This window comes from Synchiropus splendidus, chromosome 16 (genome assembly GCF_027744825.2).
Source record: "Synchiropus splendidus isolate RoL2022-P1 chromosome 16, RoL_Sspl_1.0, whole genome shotgun sequence".
In the NCBI taxonomy this organism is placed as follows: domain Eukaryota; kingdom Metazoa; phylum Chordata; class Actinopteri; order Syngnathiformes; family Callionymidae; genus Synchiropus; species Synchiropus splendidus.
The window spans coordinates 14,825,080-14,842,394 of NC_071349.1; the positions used below are offsets into that span (position 1 = coordinate 14,825,080).

At 50.8% G+C, this 17,315-nt stretch overlaps 4 protein-coding genes across 6 annotated transcripts; all 4 read right to left on the reverse strand.

The window, feature by feature from the left end:
* Positions 1-3,677: 3,677 nt before the first annotated feature.
* Positions 3,678-5,763, reverse strand: wdr89 (WD repeat domain 89). 2 transcript variants are annotated; one of them, XM_053845606.1, is made up of 2 exons: positions 5,603-5,763; positions 3,678-5,363 (listed from the first exon to the last, which is right to left on the reverse strand). In XM_053845606.1, exon 2 carries the CDS (start codon positions 5,349-5,351, stop codon positions 4,164-4,166), a length of 1,188 nt encoding a protein of 395 aa, XP_053701581.1. In that variant the 5' UTR covers positions 5,352-5,363; positions 5,603-5,763; the 3' UTR covers positions 3,678-4,163. The 2 variants fall into 2 exon arrangements, with proteins under 2 accessions (XP_053701581.1, XP_053701580.1); XM_053845605.1 differs by having other exon boundaries at positions 3,678-5,410.
* A 427-nt stretch (positions 5,764-6,190) lies between these two features.
* LOC128747507 (sphingosine-1-phosphate phosphatase 1-like) lies at positions 6,191-8,826 on the reverse strand. The gene is made up of 3 exons (XM_053845432.1): positions 7,955-8,826; positions 7,416-7,505; positions 6,191-7,346 (listed from the first exon to the last, which is right to left on the reverse strand). Exons 1-3 carry the CDS (start codon positions 8,639-8,641, stop codon positions 6,804-6,806), a joined length of 1,320 nt encoding a protein of 439 aa, XP_053701407.1. The 5' UTR covers positions 8,642-8,826; the 3' UTR covers positions 6,191-6,803.
* Positions 8,827-9,454: 628 nt separating this feature from the next.
* On the reverse strand, positions 9,455-14,188 carry syt16 (synaptotagmin XVI). Of its 2 annotated transcripts, none has more exons than XM_053845264.1 (7): positions 14,085-14,188; positions 12,435-12,605; positions 11,475-11,690; positions 11,033-11,244; positions 10,514-10,969; positions 10,254-10,443; positions 9,455-10,195 (listed from the first exon to the last, which is right to left on the reverse strand). In XM_053845264.1, exons 1-7 carry the CDS (start codon positions 14,095-14,097, stop codon positions 9,882-9,884), a joined length of 1,572 nt encoding a protein of 523 aa, XP_053701239.1. In that variant the 5' UTR covers positions 14,098-14,188; the 3' UTR covers positions 9,455-9,881. The 2 variants fall into 2 exon arrangements, with proteins under 2 accessions (XP_053701239.1, XP_053701237.1); XM_053845262.1 differs by having other exon boundaries at positions 12,435-12,662.
* Positions 14,189-14,302: 114 nt separating this feature from the next.
* snapc1b (small nuclear RNA activating complex, polypeptide 1b) lies at positions 14,303-16,656 on the reverse strand. Its single transcript, XM_053845554.1, has 10 exons — positions 16,437-16,656; positions 16,097-16,253; positions 15,879-16,019; positions 15,706-15,813; positions 15,490-15,645; positions 15,319-15,372; positions 15,188-15,250; positions 15,001-15,118; positions 14,857-14,928; positions 14,303-14,673 (listed from the first exon to the last, which is right to left on the reverse strand). The coding sequence occupies exons 1-10, from the start codon at positions 16,565-16,567 to the stop codon at positions 14,639-14,641; spliced, it is 1,035 nt and encodes a 344-aa protein (XP_053701529.1). The 5' UTR covers positions 16,568-16,656; the 3' UTR covers positions 14,303-14,638.
* Positions 16,657-17,315: the final 659 nt, after the last annotated feature.

Genomic DNA, 17,315 nt, shown 5'->3' on the forward strand with positions numbered 1-17,315 from the left:
ATCCCATCAGGTACATGTACCAAAGCTTTTTCCATCACTTTTGCACTACCACCTGTGCAGTACACAAATTGTTGTGCAGGAAAAGACCAATGTCTTCCCCAGGCATTTTCAAAGTATTGCTACATTTGAACGGCTCAAACTACAACTCAGGTGCCAGTAATTTCACTGATAATATAAGAAGAGATATTTTCTAAAGTATATTCAACACCATACTTAACATCACAAAGTTTCTCTGCGTGAGTTTCTAGTTTCAAATAACTCGAATGTGGACTTTCATCCAACTACTCAGCGCTCTACTCTATCAAACGTGGTGGTGCAGCAAATTAAGTCTTGGGTGAAATCAGTGTATTAAAAATACTTTAAATGGTGGCGGGGAACTAGTGAGATCTGCTCCCTGTGGCGGACGATGTCAACTAAACTCAGACAACCATGAACCACAACAAATAAAGACTTACTTTTGCAGTCAACACAACACTGTTTTGTCAACAAAAATAATACAATTTGGTCATTTATTCCATGACACTACAGTTTCATTGGTCTTAAGTAGTCACATTATAGAAAAGAGTTGTTGCTACTCCTTTACCTCCAAACAACTTTCACTGTCAACTGTCGTCTCTAAAATGTTTCTGTATCTGCCACATAATGCCACAGCAAGTCTGCCTCCTCAACCCATCTTTTGCACCCTCCCTAGTCACGCCGGCCCTCTTTACGTCCTCTCTTATCACATCCATGAGGCCCCTCTTCCTCTTTTAAATTTCTAACATTATTCATCCGACATGTCCCCTCCACTACCCCTCTCCACTCCATGTGTCCAAGCCATCCCCCCTACCACACTTTTCTACATGACAAGTCCCTCTGATACACTCATTTCTAATCTTGACTGTCCAGGTCACTGCCATTGAGAACATCACTACCTTCAACTCTGCTTCTTGCCTTCATGTGTCTGGAAGCCATACATCACGGCAGGTCTTGCCACTCCCTAGTGATACCTTGCTTTCACCTTGCTCTTCAGTCGCAGATCACCCTTGACACCTGTTCCACCCAGCCTGCACTCGCCTCCTCACCTCCCATGAGTTATTCAGGATGACTGGTCCCACAGTCAGTCAGGACCTCAGATCCTCAAGTGGGTATCTGCTAGTTGTCTTCAAGTCCAGATTTAAATCTAGAAGGTGACAGAGCCTTTTCTGTCCCCGACTCTGGTACAGTCTGCCAGAAGACTGACAGAGAGAAATACAACATGTACCTATGTCTGTAAAACAATATTAAAAACAAATTTTAATAGGCTTTGATTTAAGTACTATCTTCCAAACTTTATCGTAGTTCTGAGAGTTTAGCCATCCATCTTCATGGAAACATTCTTTGCTACTCTGCTCTCAAAGCACTTTGTGAAGCGTTCCAAACAAAGCTTTTTTATATTAATATAATATACAAATACATGGACTCACACACCCTTAAAATGCTTACTTTACTAAATATTCAGACACTGACGTTTCATCTGCACCAATCACAAAGGTGGTAAATGGCAGATTTAAATGATACATCAAGCTGGAGGAAATAAGGTACACTCTTAAACATAGGTGTTGTTGTGAATAGTGTGAATAGTGGAACTGTATCTTATATACATTATATTATCGGCAACAACTTATCCACCTGCTTTTGTTCAACCATCAAATATTGATGACTACAATGTGTGAGAAGGGGAAAGTATGGTAATCGGTTCTCCAATGAAAACGTTTGATGGTAGATAAAATACAACCTCAATAGTAAATATGTGTGTTCAAGTTCAGGAAGCACCGGTTTTGTTTCATCTATGGAATCCAATGGTGGCAAACCTATAACGTCAATGTCATGGAGAATGTTTATCTAATAGATGGACATCATTGAACGCCTCACTCCAGATAACATCAACTGCGGTTATTACCCAGGTTTCTTGTATCACTCGCAATATATCAGCGTAGTAGTTTATTCTGTGGTCGATTCCACAACATTGTCCGGAGGTTGTTTCTATTCTGAGGCAGAAACCGTGAAACTTGACAGCTATTCAGCTAGCATCATTAGCCTCCCAGTCAGCCGCACCGACAAGACTAAAAAGTGGTTATTATTGTTAGTTAGTCGCTCCCCACCAACAAATGCAATGTGTTCTTATGCTTATAACAACGGAAACGCGGTTATATGTAAATAAATAATGGGATTTATCCGGCATAATAGCAGTTTATACCGCTGGCGGTGCTAACGCGGGTTAGCACGGGCTAACTCGCAAGCAGTTTGCAAGCGATGGTGTAGATCTTTGAGGAAAATAGAAATGTAAACTCGGGCGATGGGAGATAAAATAAGAGAAACGGGAAATGTTTGGGTTTTAGGTTGGCGTTATGCTTTCGGCTATCAGTCGTTGGGACTGGCCAGAGTGTTACGGCTACTGATGCTAATGTTGCTATCTAACTGACAGGACGGACAGAGAGCAGGACCCCGGAGCTGGTACCGGTCCCTCCACCTCCACCGAGCTCTCACCTGGATCCTCTGCGGGTCGCGATTAAGACGGCTGCGGAGAGGAGTTATCCTATGTTCGGGGGTGCAGCGGGCGGCCCGCGGGGCTTCCTCCAGCTCGGTGCGGACACTCTCTCCCAGGCAACGGCAGGATCTCGGCCCGAACCCACGAGTGCTTCTTCGTCAGCGAAAAAACACCCCGGATCTCAGTGAAAATCGATACGCGCCTGTATGAACCAACGACGTCGCTGTAATTACATTCCTGTGAGTGGTTCGATTGGTCCTCACAGTCCTAGAGGTTCGATTCCTGGGCTCGCTTCTTTTGTCAACACTGCTGGGCTCAGACCGCGGCACACAGAACGCTGAACCACCGAGGCTACTAGGCGGGGTCGGCGAGCACCGCCGACGTTGATTGGCTGCGCGCAGTAAACCTGCGCTCGTGATTGAACAGCGCGGTCTGTCAATCAACGCAGGGGAAGACGCACGGACCCCTGTCGTGTTCGGTCGAGAGGAGAGGCGCGTGCACGCCGTGTGTTTCGGAATGAGGTTGGACTCGGTGGATGTCGGTCTGTCACCAGAGCAACTCGAAACTACTTAACGTGTTAAAATAAAGTCTCCAGCAAACGTTGCTGTTAGGACAACAGTGATGACGTTTTGGTGGAGAGCTGGAGTTTCCCTAGAAGGCCTCTGCTGCATCACCAGAAAAACTGAAAATTTTAAAACCCAGCATCAATACAATAGATACAATTTCAAGAGACTGTAATAAAAAAAAAGGTCATTGCACTGCGCCAAAGTTTTGACAAGTAGGATGACTGCTGAACTGACGTCACTAGCAGTCGCTGGTTCGATTCCTGGTCAGATGTTTTTCCTTGGCCATGAACCAGAACAAAAGTTGTTTGATAGATGTGACTAACTCTGTTTTATGAATTCATGACTCCACGGTGTGCACTTTTACAACTTATTTCATTGTGTATTTGACTTGATATATTGGCATTTTGTGGTGAAACTATAATTAATAAAGTATGACTCTAGCATCCAGCATCCCATCATCCAGGTAGAACAATGGGCGTGTCTTTTTATGGGTGTCTTGGTCTGGTCAGTCTGGTTCCGCTCCATCAAGCCCAGATGACGTGTCTCAATAGCTCAGTTTCATTCTCCTGTGATGTCTGAATCAACAAAAACGCTTCATATCAATTTATTTTGAATGTGAAACAATTGTTTTTGTTATGGTCAACACGCAAAGACATTTCAAAGTCAAATGTTCCATAAAAATCAAAATGTAGAAAGGACCATAAAATGTACTAAAATAACGTTTCATGCAAGATTTAAAGCACCATCTCTTTAAAGTTCCATCTTAGATATTAACCCAGGCTAAAAGTGAGAATAAAAATGTCTTAAATTTATCTGCACTCCAGCGTCAGAGGGAGTAGCTGCTCCTGGGGTGGTGGTCCAGCTAACATTCAGTTTTATTTGAAAATACGTCATACAGAACTGCAACTTCACAAGCTATTTTTCGTCATGAAACCAATGCACCCACTATTTCCATCAGCTCCGAGGCGCTGAGCTGAGGAGGACCATGTCCCTTCCTTCCAGCGTTTGGAGTTGTTATTAAGAGCAAGTGTGTCACAGCCAATAGCCAAACGGCGATGTTGCTACATTAGAAGGCAGAAGACAGTCTCTCAGGACGGGGCCTTCCTGTTCCTGGTTCGACCACGCTGGTGATGGGGTCTAGATTTGAGTTTCAAAGTGGACTGGCTTTTCAGTGACGGCTGTTTCCCCACTGTGAGCTCTGCGCCGCCCGGTCGCCACTGCAGCAGCTGGCCGTCCTCCCCCCCGCTGACCAGAGTCTCCCTTGCAGCGTCCCACAGGAAGCAGCGCACAGTGGCAGTATGGCCCCCCTCCAGGCTCCGGAGCAGGTGGAGCCCCCTGTTGTCGCACTCCATCAGGTGCACCGTGCCCGTGTTAGTCCCGCCCACTACCAAGAGTTTCTGGGCGTCCACTAGCCACCGCCCCCCGACCAGGTAATCCAGACAGGCCTCGCCCGGCAGCAGAGGAAGGCTGCGAGCGTCCGGGGTGCTGAAGCGTGTGATCGCCTGGTCGTTGTGCAGACAGCTGAGGTCCCACAGATGGAGACCCTCGTCGTGGCTCAGACACAGCAGCTGGTCCAGGCCCGGGCCGCACCAGCACACGGAGCTAGCCGACGAGTCGCTGTTGCAGGTGGCCAGCAGGGCATCGTCCTCCGCCCCCTGGCTCAGGTCGAACACGTTCACCAGCCCATCGGTAGAGCCTGACGCCATACGATCTTTGTCTGTCGGGTGGAAGCGCACCTGAGTGATGTCATCACTGTGCGACTCCGAGTACGCCCCCAGTAGCAGCCCGTCCTTCCTGGGGTCCCAGAAAAGGAGGTAGCTGTCCTCCTGGTCCACTTGCTCAGTTCCAGCACACAGCAGCGTGTCGCTGCAGCTCAGGTCCAAACTGCAGAGACTGTACGACTCTTTGCTGCGAAGAGTCTTTACAGGACTCGACCCGGGCATCCGCAGGTCCCAAGCTCTCACGGTCCCGTCGGCCGAACCTGAATAAAGCAGTTCTGCGGAGCAATGTGAGGGTGTGATGCCACACAGCGCCCCTTGGTGGCCATGGTACTCGCCCCGCAGCTGGAGGGTCTCGCTATCGTGGAGCCGGACGGTGAAGTCAGAGCAGGCCACTGCCAGACAGCCTCCTTGCTGGAGTGCAAGGTCCAACAGGTAAGATGGCTCCACAGGGCGAGTCCGTCGGGCGATGGACAGAAGCCTGAGTCGTTCCTCCAGGGCTCCAAGTTCCTCCTCAGGACCTCCCGATTTCTCTGCATCCCCAGCCTTCTGCTCCATCACCAGCAGGGGATGCACTGGACGACAGACGTCACCACGGTAACAACACTCCCTCAACACTAAAACAAGAAGCAAGTGAAATCAAATATTAATAAAATATAAATCTCTTTCCTTACTTCTTTTTCTCTCTCCGCTAAAACTGCGTTGATCTTGACATCAATGACTTGAGTTCACAATGCAATATTAAGGAAGTAAAGTAGGAAGTAACACTCTTCTTTGCAACAATTTCGATCTCAACTGTTTGAACTCACGTTTTCACGAGAGGAGTAGCACTTCCGGTTCGGTCCGTCGAATTACCAATTCCTATAAAAAACAAACATCAAGTAAGGTCCCACAAAGTACACATCCGCAGTCTACCGTCGGCGAAACAGCCGAGAGAAGAGTCTAGTAGTAAGGGAAAGATCACGTTGACATGAGGAGGCCAGTGCGTTACATGATATTTATTCCGGGGTGAAACACTTCCGGCTGAGGAACCTTGTTGCTGCGTCGTTCTGTTGTTCCGCTGATTGATCAACGTCAGCGCCGTTTACGATGAGGGAACCAACAAGTTTCACGTATTGCGCTGTAGCACATTTAATATATTTTGATGACGTTTTCAGACTCGGAGCATAATAAGAAAATGAATTGTTACGTTGTAAATGTGGCATGTCGCTCTGTCCAGCAGAGGGTGCAACAGATCACAACCACATCAGAAGCCAACAACTCGTCTGGTTATCTTCGAATATTAATCCAAGTATTTGTTGTTCTGTACGTTTTGGCCTGTTTCCGTCAACGCGTGGCACTGTCAAAACTATCAATCTTCCCGAATAAAATGAAAACTTCCCTGAGTTCCCTCTGTGGAAAACCCTGGTATGCAAACCAACACTTTATTTCAGTGAAATTCAAAGCACAAATATAGACTTACGTTCATCTTACAAACTACATTGACCACAAGGAAACAGAAGCATCCACGGCTTCTTTCAGTGTAAAACAAACAAGCGAGCGGTTACATTCTTGATCAGACTCAAAATTTCACTTTCACGCCAGTAGAAAGCTTCACAATAAAAAAGATGCTTCTTAAGAGATCAGAAATAGAAAAATAAAGTTCTGAAGACCTGAGATTTTCACTTTCGTGACTCAAATATCGAGTGGTGTGTCCCTCTCAGACCATCTGGAGGATGAATGTGATGAGAAATACAGTCAACAATTGTCATCAATATATCATGAAGCAGCCTCTCCTCAGGCCATTGCAGATCAGAGCACAAACTCACTCGTCATCACCACCAGTTTAAACGGAAACTATAAAACGTTGACAGGCAAAACGATCCAGTGATGACCAGATATCCGTCTATTCTAGTCACTTGCGAGACACATGGACTCAGCAGGAAGTCACAACATAACAGACGTCATTGTTCATGACTGTCTTCAGTCTCAAGATTCAAGTAGCTCTTTCAGGAGTTCCTACTACTCCGGTTACAGCGACAGTAAGTTGAAGATGATTGGGACCAGAAAGAGGACATTGAAGCCGACTGCGCAGTAGACAAGGTAGCGGTGGGGGAGTTCCACCTCCATGTGCTGCCGGGCCTTGCGGACATCGTGACCCGGCAGGCCGACTAGACGGCAGAGCAGCGGGATGGTCAGCGCCTTCATCAACTCACGGGTCCCCATGAGGACCAGCACGCCCAAGAGGAGGCGAAATAAACAAGTCAGCACCAGGCCGGCGCCCAGGGCGGGCAGGGTGAGCGGGAGTCCGTCTGGGTCGGGCAGGAGACCCAGCCGATAGTTGATGTGAGAAGCCAAGGCCACACCGGAACCCGTGCCCAGGATCTGGGCTGTGTCGCTGCGGGACGTGCTCCAGGTGTCCAGGGTGAAGCAGAAGAGTCCCAGACCCACGTGGACCGACACGATGACCAGCGGCGCCGAATGCCACGTCATGATGAAGCTGTCGATCACGTCCAGCAGTGGCAGGAGGAAGAGCAGGATGACGGCGCTGAAGAGCACGCCGGCGATAACATCCTGCACACACGCACACGCACACACGCACAGTCAGGCGCCACGCTGTCACGCACACAAGCATAAACTCACCAGGACCGAGTGCATCCCCATGTAGATCCGACTCACACAGACCAGAAGACACCAGCAGGGGGCGACAATGAAGCCCAAAGTGGATGGATACTGAAACACATGTCAGTTATCAGCGCGCTGATCCAGATCACATGACCGGGCTATCTAACAAGAGGTGCCAAGTCAGACATAACCGGGTCAAAGTTCCACCCCTGTATTGACCTGATAATGTGACACCAGATTTGGATCCGACCCACTGGAGGTCTTAAAAAGACAACCCGTGTCTGATCCAGGGTTTGACCCTTGTATTTAGGGTCAGATTCAGGACTGGTTGTCTGCAGATGGAGACGCCATGTGGAGCCGGTTTTTCCAAACCAGCCCCATGGGAAGTGACCTCTGTATTCAGAGCCACTGTAATAAGTCAAAACACTATGACAGAAACTTTGTTTGACTGTGGGCAGCACTTGGTACCAGGACCCCATCCATTCACCGCTGAATGGGTGAGCACCCGATTCATTTTGGGATAGAAGAGATGGGATTTCTCTGAGCTTGGTGCCTACCTCCCATCGTTCAGAGGTCATGTAGAAGAGGGCGACCGGGATGGCGGTCGCCGACATGGCGTGCGTGGATGGCATGCTGTATTCCGAGTTGTAGAACATCTCCACTTTGACCACCGGTGGGGACATGGGTCTGGGCCAGCTGACCAAGTCCTTGGTGCACTGGCCCAGATACATGACCCACGACCACAACATGATGATCCGACGACCCACGAAAGGGTCCACGTTCCACGCGATGAACGGGAAGAAGGAGATGTAGAAGAGCTCGTTGCCCAGTTCGGTCCCGAAAGTGAAGAGATAGTACCAGAACCGGTTCTCGATGAGGAACTCCTGACCGGCTTCCCCCGTCAGCGAGTTTTTCCGCCGCGGCCTGAGGGTGCTCTGACCCGGGGTTTCAGCGGAGGTGGCCCCGGTCAGCCTCCCTCCGTTTGCGGTCAGTTTGCTTCGCTCCGACACCGATGAGGAGCTCGAGCTTTCTTCCGGGTTTTCATCATCGGTTAAAGTTTGGGTCCTAATTCCCCCGCGTCCATCGAGCGCCGGTGCCAGTTCCGCTCCAGCGGGCTGCTGAGGGTGAAGCCGCCCCGCTTCACGGGCGGTTCCTCGAACACCGCACAATCGCTGGAAGCTGGCGACCAAGTGCGGGTCCTGGAGGAAGACGAAGAGTTCGAAGAGCGGGTTCTTCCCGTTCATGCTTCCCGGGGAAAGAGTTGAGCCACTTGGCCGATGTCAGTGCGCCGCTTAGCAGGAGCTAGTGCGCGCCGAGGCTCCGGAGCATGGCAGCAGGTGAGCGGTGAACCGACCTCGCCTCTAAAACCCCACTTTGTTCCACGAACTTCACGAGTCTGTCGAGTCTGGGCGAAGCGGCGTCGGCTCAATCCGGGTCCTCCACTAACTGTCAGACGCGCTCTGTTCCGTGAACGCACCTCCTCAGTTGCGTTCAAGACAATCGGGAAAAATTTCGAAACGCTGATTTACGGAACATTCAGACAAACCCAAGTTCTATGGGCAGTTTTATTCTAATTAAACAAAACTAAACGAAAGGAAATAAATCATACACTCGGTTAATGTCAAACCCTAAAACAACATAAGGCTCGTTCAAAACAATCACGAGTAAACTCTGTCAAACATTTACTCGTCATGAAGATGCCACAAACGCATTCAGCCTACAAGTCCAGAACACTATGCTCATTTTCGCTCAAGTTTCGCTGAACAAATATAAACTAGTATTTCGGGTCCTCGGATGCTCGGTCCAGCTGTTGCGTTGTTTGTTTGCTAGAGATGCTGCAACGTCACGCAGTTGACGCCAGGGGGCGTGGGGAGCCGCTCCGGATGCAGGTGAACTCGTCCAAAACAAGCAACTTTTGTTGTCGTTGAACACGCTTCGTTGACAAAGCAGATAAAGTTTGAAAGTTCCGGGAGACTGATCCTGCTCAACAATCATTTTAATAAAGGTCATCGCTCGTGAACCAGCCTTTTGCGAGTCAGTCATTGAAGCAAACTGCACAAGTTGTGCCACGTTTATTTGTCACACGTCCGCAGTGAGGAATACTTAAATACATCTTGATAGAAATATGAAAATACAAAAACACAAAGGAAAAGCAGTCGATGAAGGTGATCACGGTTGACTGGCGGCGGTGCGCTATGGTGTCACGTTTACCACCTCACAACAAAAACGATTACACAGCCAGTCAGCGACGGTGCTAGTGTCTGGACCCCGCTGTCACATGCTCGACACCGTCCCACCTTTGGTTCGGACCTGAGTTTCGCGACCATGCCACCCTGTCCGGGGTGGAAAAACTCAAAGGATCCCCGCCCATTGGACGTCCTGCCGCGGGGTCACGTGACACGACCCGCATGTCCACATGATTGACAGTCACATTCTGCGTCCCGTTTGGCCAAACATGCCGTTGACCAGCAGGCGGTGCCGCACTCACGCCTCCAGCAGCACGTGCCAGCGGCTCACCTGCTGACCTTTGGCCTCCTTCATGTCCTGCCAGTGGAGCAGCTCCTCCTCACCGCTGGAGTTCTGGCCCAGAGCAACCCATCCCACCATCTCCTTCCGCTTCATGCTGCGGCGGCTGTAGACGGACACCAGCAGCGTCACATCTGACAGCTGGAACAGCGCCACCTGGAAGATGAAGGTCTCCTTGTAGACGGGGTTCGGTTGCCCGCGGCGCAAAGACGTTTTGCAACGCGACATTTCCTGACCCGAAGGGTTCAGCAGCACCAGCTGTGCGTAGGTGTCTGAGAAGGAGGGAGAGGTTAGAGTGTGTAAGAGCATACGTGTGTGTGTGTGTCTAACCTGGTGGTCTGTTGACTGCCAGGTTCCTGAAATGACTTCCTTTGATCATTTCCACCGACAGTCGTCCAGTGGTGGCGCTGTAGGTCAGACCAAGGAGAAGCTCTGGTGAGCCCCCATGAGTCAGTGACTGTGTGGACGAGGCGCTGTCGCTCCGAGACACGGTGGAGAGACTCAGCTGTGAGTCCATGCTCTGCAACCAGAACGGGCCAACGGCACCGGTCAGAGATCAGCTTTAAAGCTTGTGGAGAAGTCGAGCGCACCTTCAGGTTACTGCGCGGCTCCAGTATCAGGGTCATCTCCGCCTTCCCTCCCTTCGGGTCCAGTCCGTCCAGCCGCAGGATCTTCTCGCCCATCATGCGCTCCCGGGACATCCGCCCCTCCAGGGCGTAGAGCCGGAACCGCACGGCAGACATGGAAACCTGCGACGGCTCCAGGCGCGAGAAGCGAAAGGTTTCGTTGAAGCGCAGCTGCGAGCCCTTCTGCACGGACGTCTTGTGGCGCTGCTTCTTGGACGGCAGCAGAACCAGGTGGACCTGCCAGGTGTCCACCCCGCTCCGGGCCTTGGTGGGAACGTTGCGCGCCCACAGCACCGTGACCTGAAGCTTCTCCGAGTCGTGCCAGTACACCAGAGAGACCACCAGCTCCCCGCAAACGGAGATGGGGGCTGGAGATGAGCTGACCGGCGGAGAGAGGTCACGATCGGAGGGAGGCGGGTCCTGTTCACAGAGAAGAGAACCGGGGATCACCAGTCAGAGAAGAGCGGATCATCTCTGCAGTACCTCAGGTGAGCAGCTGGAGGAGCCATCCTGATCCTGCTCGGGAACTTTGGACTGGTCGGTAACCTCGCTGCCATCTGGAGCTGGTTGAACTTTGTTGGTGGAGAGGGTCATCGGGGCGGAGGCCCCTGAGGAGGAGACCTTTGCCTCATCTGTTTCTTCTACTGTGGCGACAGATAGTGGATCCTGACCAGAGCCCTTCTGGTCCTCCATGTCTGCAGAGGAGTGAAGAAGAGTGAGGCAGGCTTTTAGCTAGGTCTGGGCGTCTGCAAAACATGAAAAAAATGGACGCCCGATTCTCGACTGTAGCTTGGAGGCAAGATTACGCTATGGCGGCATCTGGTGGCCATGATACGGTCGAGAATCAGGCATTTTGCAAAAAAGGATAAAAGCCTGGAGTGAGGTCCAGTGTGCGAGCGTGCGACCTGTATGAGAGGCTTGGTACCTTCACACTCAGATGGCTCGGTGCTGCCCTCTTCCTGGTCTGACAGGCGGGTGAACCTGCGACCTCTGCTGATGGTGGGCGGCCTCGCCGCCTTTTCTGTGTCCTTGACCGTGGACCTGAAGCTCTGCGACCGTGACACAGACATCTCAAACTGCTTCAGAATCTCCGCCTCGCTGTCGGAGGACGAGGAAGACGACTGCCGCCCGAAACTCTTCACTGGAGGAGAGACACACACACACGTCTGAGAACCTTGTCAGTGTTGACAGACGTAAAATTACAGCTAAGTTTTAGAAATATCCGCGTGACCCGCTTCAACTCAACTGGTTCGCTCGCTGCAGCTGTCAGTTTCCGAGTGCCTTGCTCAAAGACACGGTGGACGAGCCGCCGCGTGCCTGTCGAACACCTACTCACCGACCGTCATCCAGTCGCTTGCACCTGACCGTGTTCCCTGCAGGGTCTACTTCAGGTCCCCCTCTAGGCTCCACTTCAGGTTCTTGAGAAATCATTCAACCAGAATCAGAACTGTCTTCTACTAGTTTCTGCTCCAGCAGCAAATGAGAACCAGGATGTTTGTTCAAGGTGGGACCACGCTCGCTCTCATACACGCATCACGCTCGTAGAACAAACAGAAACAGCAGCGACGTCAGAGCTTACGTTGACACTCAGGGAAAACCGAGCATCTGTTTTGATGTGACGTCATGAGATCCTGCTTGTTTGACAGGAGAGAAATATAGCGGTGCTCCTGGTCCTCATCTAATGTGGCCGGAACAGAGTGACCCAAATGACCCGGGAGAGCCAGAGAAAGTGGCGGAACAGAGGTGTGAATCTTGACTTGTAGTCATGTGATCTTATCTTGCAAAAGTCAAGCACCTTTGACCCCGACTGAGCACCACAGGGGTCGAACTGAACTGCAATACTTTCAGTTGAGGGCAGGTCACATGAATCCGGCGGCTGACTCACCCAGTCCCTGGCGGATCCCCGCCGCCCGGCGCCGATGGCCACGCTGCTCCAGGCAGGGGAGCCCCCCCACGCGGGAGAAGCACAGCAGCTTGTTGATGAAGAGGAAGAGGAGGGCCAGCGCCACGATGAAGACGCACACCGCCGACAGGAAGCCGATGGCCTCGGGCGTGACTGACAGGAGGAGAGGACACACAACGACACACTGATCAGACCACACAAACAAGCAGCCTGCGCACACACACACGCACACACACACGTAATACACAGACACAATGAGTGACACTTTAGTAAAGAGCGCCTCGCTCAACAGCAGTCAGTACAACCGTCGCTAAAGTTGGCAGCGCGGAGCTTCCCTCCATTTTGGGCTCGACGGCTTCCTCCAGACCCCACCCCACATACCTGACCTTTGACCCACACACACACCCACACACCTTCCATGGGTCCACCCGGTGCTCAGCTGTGTCTGCTAACTGTGCCGCCTCTGCCGACCGAAGAACAAGAGTATCACACCACAATACCATCATCACCGTCACCCCCTCCACCACCACCACCACCGCCAGGCGCCATACTCACTCCGTACGCAATGGCGACGCCATGAGTGACGTCACAAGCCCCTAACTCTTGAAACTACAGCGCCAACATCAAGTCACTAAAGTCGCCAGAAGCCAAGAGCTCTGGCAGCTGAAGGTTCCTGTGGTGCTCAAGCCTCTGGTGCCTCTTCGACTGCAAGAAACAAACGAGATGTTCCTCACCGTCTGGTCCAACCTGAATTCCTCATTATTCCAGAAGAAAGAAAAACAAACTTCCGCCAGCAGTTTCGCTCATTTAACCTAAATAAATGATGATGTCACCGTGACCAGCGGAGCTGCTGTCTGACACCGACTGGGCTGAGTTTTGATTGAGTCCGCCTGCGGTGCTCCACCATCTGGGACGCCAGCATCACAGTGAGTGGCTCGACACCATCCTCAACATCACCTTCAGCATCATCATAAACTCCTCCATCAACGGCAGCTTCTCCAGGACGATCCAGCGGTGAACCAGCCCCAGAGAAGTGGATGAAAGGGATACACAAACAGGATCCGGGCGGGCGGGTCTGTATCCGGTGGAGGGTTGATTACTGAGGACAACCCACGACCACAACAGAGACCACGATGATGGACGCATCCTCCGGGCAGCGGCTCGTCTGTCGCCCCCTGGTGGCTGACTGGAGTAGCGGCCTGGCTAAAGTGACGACTTCAACATTGCCCGTCTCTGCTCTCATCTCCTGCATCTCAACAGCGAGGCCGGTTTGTTCCCAGTTGGCCGCGCTCCTCATGACTGAATGATGATTTATTCATCCCCGACACAATAATAATATCGACGGGAGGCCATCTGACATGATCATGTTTAACAGTCACACGCGAACGCACAGAAAACGGGGGTGACGGCGCGTGAGCGGCCATGATGGAGCGAATCTCCGAAAATAACTTCAGCACCAGTCATGAGGATTTTTTTTTCACGCCCGAAAACTGCGACTGTTTCTACCTGGCACCTCATACTCGGGGTGAATTCCGGTGAATTCAGTGGCCTAGCAGCCCCGACATCGGCGGAGCCCGCGCCGACGCCGCGGCGCGACGCGACGCGTCAAGTGCGACGGGAGAATATACTCACTATCCGAGGCCATGACCGCGGCTCCCTCCAGCTCCTCGGCGGGATTCGCGCACCGTTCGGCGGATGTGCGCAGCTGTCGCGTCTCGGCCGGTCCTCGCCAGCAGACCCACCCACCTGTGCCAGACCCCGCCCACCCTCCGCCTCCATCCACGGGCCCCACTTCGGCCCCCACACCTGAGGCGTTCAGGGACCGATCACCCCCAGATTCACCGAGACATTTTCCTCTTTAAAAAGCATGAGATTCTCATGAAATAACCTTGCAGCATCCCTCTATTGACTTAGGTAAATGTCAACAAATAATTTTATCTGAGCTGGTTATCTTAAACTGTGCTTGCACAGTGGGAGAAAACCTGTGGAACAAGGGCCTGAGAGAACAGAGGGCTCGGGCTTTGATCCATTTACATCGATGTTGTTTCTAAACAGCACCAACGTCTCACGACTGCGAGGCTCTTCACAGGATTTCTTATGGTTCCGATGGCACTTGATCAACACACAACACTCTGGCTGAGGAATTCGCTTTAATGCGCAGCACCGGTGCCGTTTCCTTCAAAGTGTCACCAGCTAAATCTGGAAGGCGTCTTCTGCGTCTCTGCAAAACCGGAAAAAAAAGAGCGTTTACTATTCAAATATTCATGCTGCAAACACTTTCAACCAATCAGCATGTTGACAGCGGCGAATAAATGCATAAGGCATTTACATATTTATATCAGAATACTTTTTCTGCCAGTTGAAAAACAGGCCCAGCTGCCAATCTCTGCTCCAGGATGATTACCTTTAGGTGCCGAGTCCAGTGTTGACAGACGACTGACACTAGTGGTTGTTGACGCTTCTTTTTCAAGGTCACCTGAGGGAGACGGAACGTTAAGAGCCAAAGTGTTTTCTTTCCTCAGTGATGCGGTGTGGAGGCGGGGCTTACCTGTGAGCTGCACATGCATGATGGTTCTGGCCTTGAGCGACGGTCTGCTGCACCTCTGCGAGGAGCGACTGGGCTGGGAGTCCACCTGGACCTGTCGATGGCGGCGGGACTTGGGCGTCTGTGGCAAAACGGCTTGGTTTAATATTGAGAGCCATGACAGAGCCGGTATTTTCAAAATAAAAGTAACCTGGGCGGCTGTCTGGAACGCTTTTGTTTTGATGCGAGAGAGAAGCTGAGCCCGCCTGGAGCTCTGAGGACAGAAGACAGCGACTCAACAACAATTTGGATACAGTCACTTTGATCTGAGTAAGGTTTTACCTCCGGATCAACCGGCAAAGACTCTTCTTCTGAGGTGACCTCTCTCTGTCCCACCTGTGGAGACGGGAAGCCAGAATCAGCTTTATTGCCAAGGTCAGAGAGGGTCCCACCAAAGTGCTTTGGAAATAAAATAAAATAAAAGTCTTTCCAAGTGCGATATGTGTGTCTGACCTCTGTGTCTCTGTTTTGCCACTGGGAGAACTCCAGCACTGCGCCCTCCAGTCGGGACACCAAGTCTTGGCGTGTCCTGTTGGACTCAGAATTCTGCGACACGTCTGGAACCGAGGTCTTGAGCTTCTTGTACACGTGATGGATGTTCGCCAGCTCCTGTCAGGAGACCACGGTTGAACCCGACTGACCGCTGAGCCTGAACCTGACATCACTCACCTCAAGCAGCTCAGTGCTGATGAGGTTCAGAGGACGGGAAGTCCTCTCCAGGAACTCCTTTGAGATGTCCGCCTGCGTTCTGACCTCCCTCTTCTTCCTGTAGCAGAGCTGAGAGGAGACGGAGGAGGTGTTGAGAGACGGAGCAGTAGGAGAAGAGAAGGCCCGGGTCTCACCAGCGTTGGTGTAGCCGTGAACTGGACCAGCTTCTCAGCTAAAAGCCTGCGCAGGATCAAAACCACATCGTAGTGTCGGGCATTCAGTGAGTCCTCTTCGAACTGCTGAACCTCCTTCCAGTCCTTTAGGGCCAAGCGGACCTGACACAGAACCACAGGATACTAAGTCAGAACTTGGACAAGTCTGTCATGCGTGACCTTTATCACCCAGGGGTCACCTGCTCGGGCGGTTCGGCCAGCTGCTTGTGGGCCAAGGCGTACAGCAGGAACAGTCCTCCGACCCGGATGTGGTAAGTGAAGGGCGGCAAGAAGAACTGGGACGCCACGTCCAAAACCAAGCGACAGAATGGACGCCGCTCGTGGAACTCAACACCACTGAAACAAAGTGTTGAGTCGCAGAATTTTGTGAGCAAATTATATCGAGATGTAAATATTGACAACATTGCTAACACACAGACACAATGAAAGGACAACATTGACGTGTTTCTTATTTAGTGTTGACATTATTGAGTGGATGTGTGGATGAAGACAGTGGCCTCTGAAGCAAAGTTAACTCACTAGAAGATCTGCTCGAACTTCATGTCCCGCCAGATCTGACTGAACGCCTCGAACCGAACCGACTGGCTCCTCTGGAAGCGGCCGAGCAGCTCTTCGCAGTCTTCTTTAACTTGTCTCCGACAGTGCTCCATCGCGTCGGTTCGGTCCCGGATAACGACTAAACGCACAGCGACGGACTGCACTGTTGTTTTGCTCAGCCACACACTGCCGTCCTAGGATTTTGACGTCATCGACAAGCGCAAACACTGCGCAGTGCATCATGGTCAGCACAGCTTTCGCAAGGTTGGAGCACGCATGCGCGCAGTTTTTCTAAACTCAGCTACCATTCATTTATCAACCATTTTCCCCATGACAATTATGAGTAATAAATGTAAGTTTAGTATGCTACATAAGCCAAGCAAAACCAGTTAAATATAGATGCTATAGTTTATAATGGCCAGGCAATAAAGTGTTTTACTAAATTATACTCATTTCAAATGTATTTAAAATGACCGGTTCTGTAGTTTAATATGTCTACATTAGTTTGAATATATAATATCCAAAGATGGGTCAACAGGTTTATTGGGGACTGTAAAAATGCCAATGTCCATCAGCGTCACTATTTACCTGCCCAGCAAGTTAGCACTTAAAGTGATAGTCAATATTTAAATGCCTGTCAGCCGCTGACTAGGATCAATAATGCTGAGCTACATTCCCCATTCGTAAAATAAACAATTGACAAACTACGAGCATTGAAAAAAATACATTTGTCATCATAATCTGTACTGTTATTATTATTATTATTTTCATTATTAAGTTGGTGGAGAATATGGAGTGAAAATAACCATTGTAGCTATATACGATTATGTAAATATGACAATTAATTACATTTATGTAAAT

Coding starts and splice junctions, on each gene's coding strand:
- syt16 (XM_053845262.1), bottom strand. Junction 10,970..11,032: donor CCTCCAGCTGCTCACCTGAG/GTACTGCAGAGA, acceptor CTCTGTGAACAG/GACCCGCCTCCCTCCGATCG. Junction 10,196..10,253: donor GGCAGTCAACAGACCACCAG/GTTAGACACACA, acceptor CCTCCTTCTCAG/ACACCTACGCACAGCTGGTG.
- wdr89 (XM_053845606.1), bottom strand. CDS start 5,351: ATGGAGCAGAAGGCTGGGGATGCAGAGAAATCGGGAGGTCCTGAGGAG.
- LOC128747507 (XM_053845432.1), bottom strand. CDS start 8,641: ATGAACGGGAAGAACCCGCTCTTCGAACTCTTCGTCTTCCTCCAGGAC. Junction 7,506..7,954: donor TGACCTCTGAACGATGGGAG/GTAGGCACCAAG, acceptor CATGTGTTTCAG/TATCCATCCACTTTGGGCTT. Junction 7,347..7,415: donor TGGGGATGCACTCGGTCCTG/GTGAGTTTATGC, acceptor GCGTGTGTGCAG/GATGTTATCGCCGGCGTGCT.
- snapc1b (XM_053845554.1), bottom strand. CDS start 16,567: ATGGAGCACTGTCGGAGACAAGTTAAAGAAGACTGCGAAGAGCTGCTC. Junction 15,814..15,878: donor TCACGGCTACACCAACGCTG/GTGAGACCCGGG, acceptor GTCTCCTCTCAG/CTCTGCTACAGGAAGAAGAG. Junction 14,674..14,856: donor ACTGGACTCGGCACCTAAAG/GTAATCATCCTG, acceptor CCGGTTTTGCAG/AGACGCAGAAGACGCCTTCC.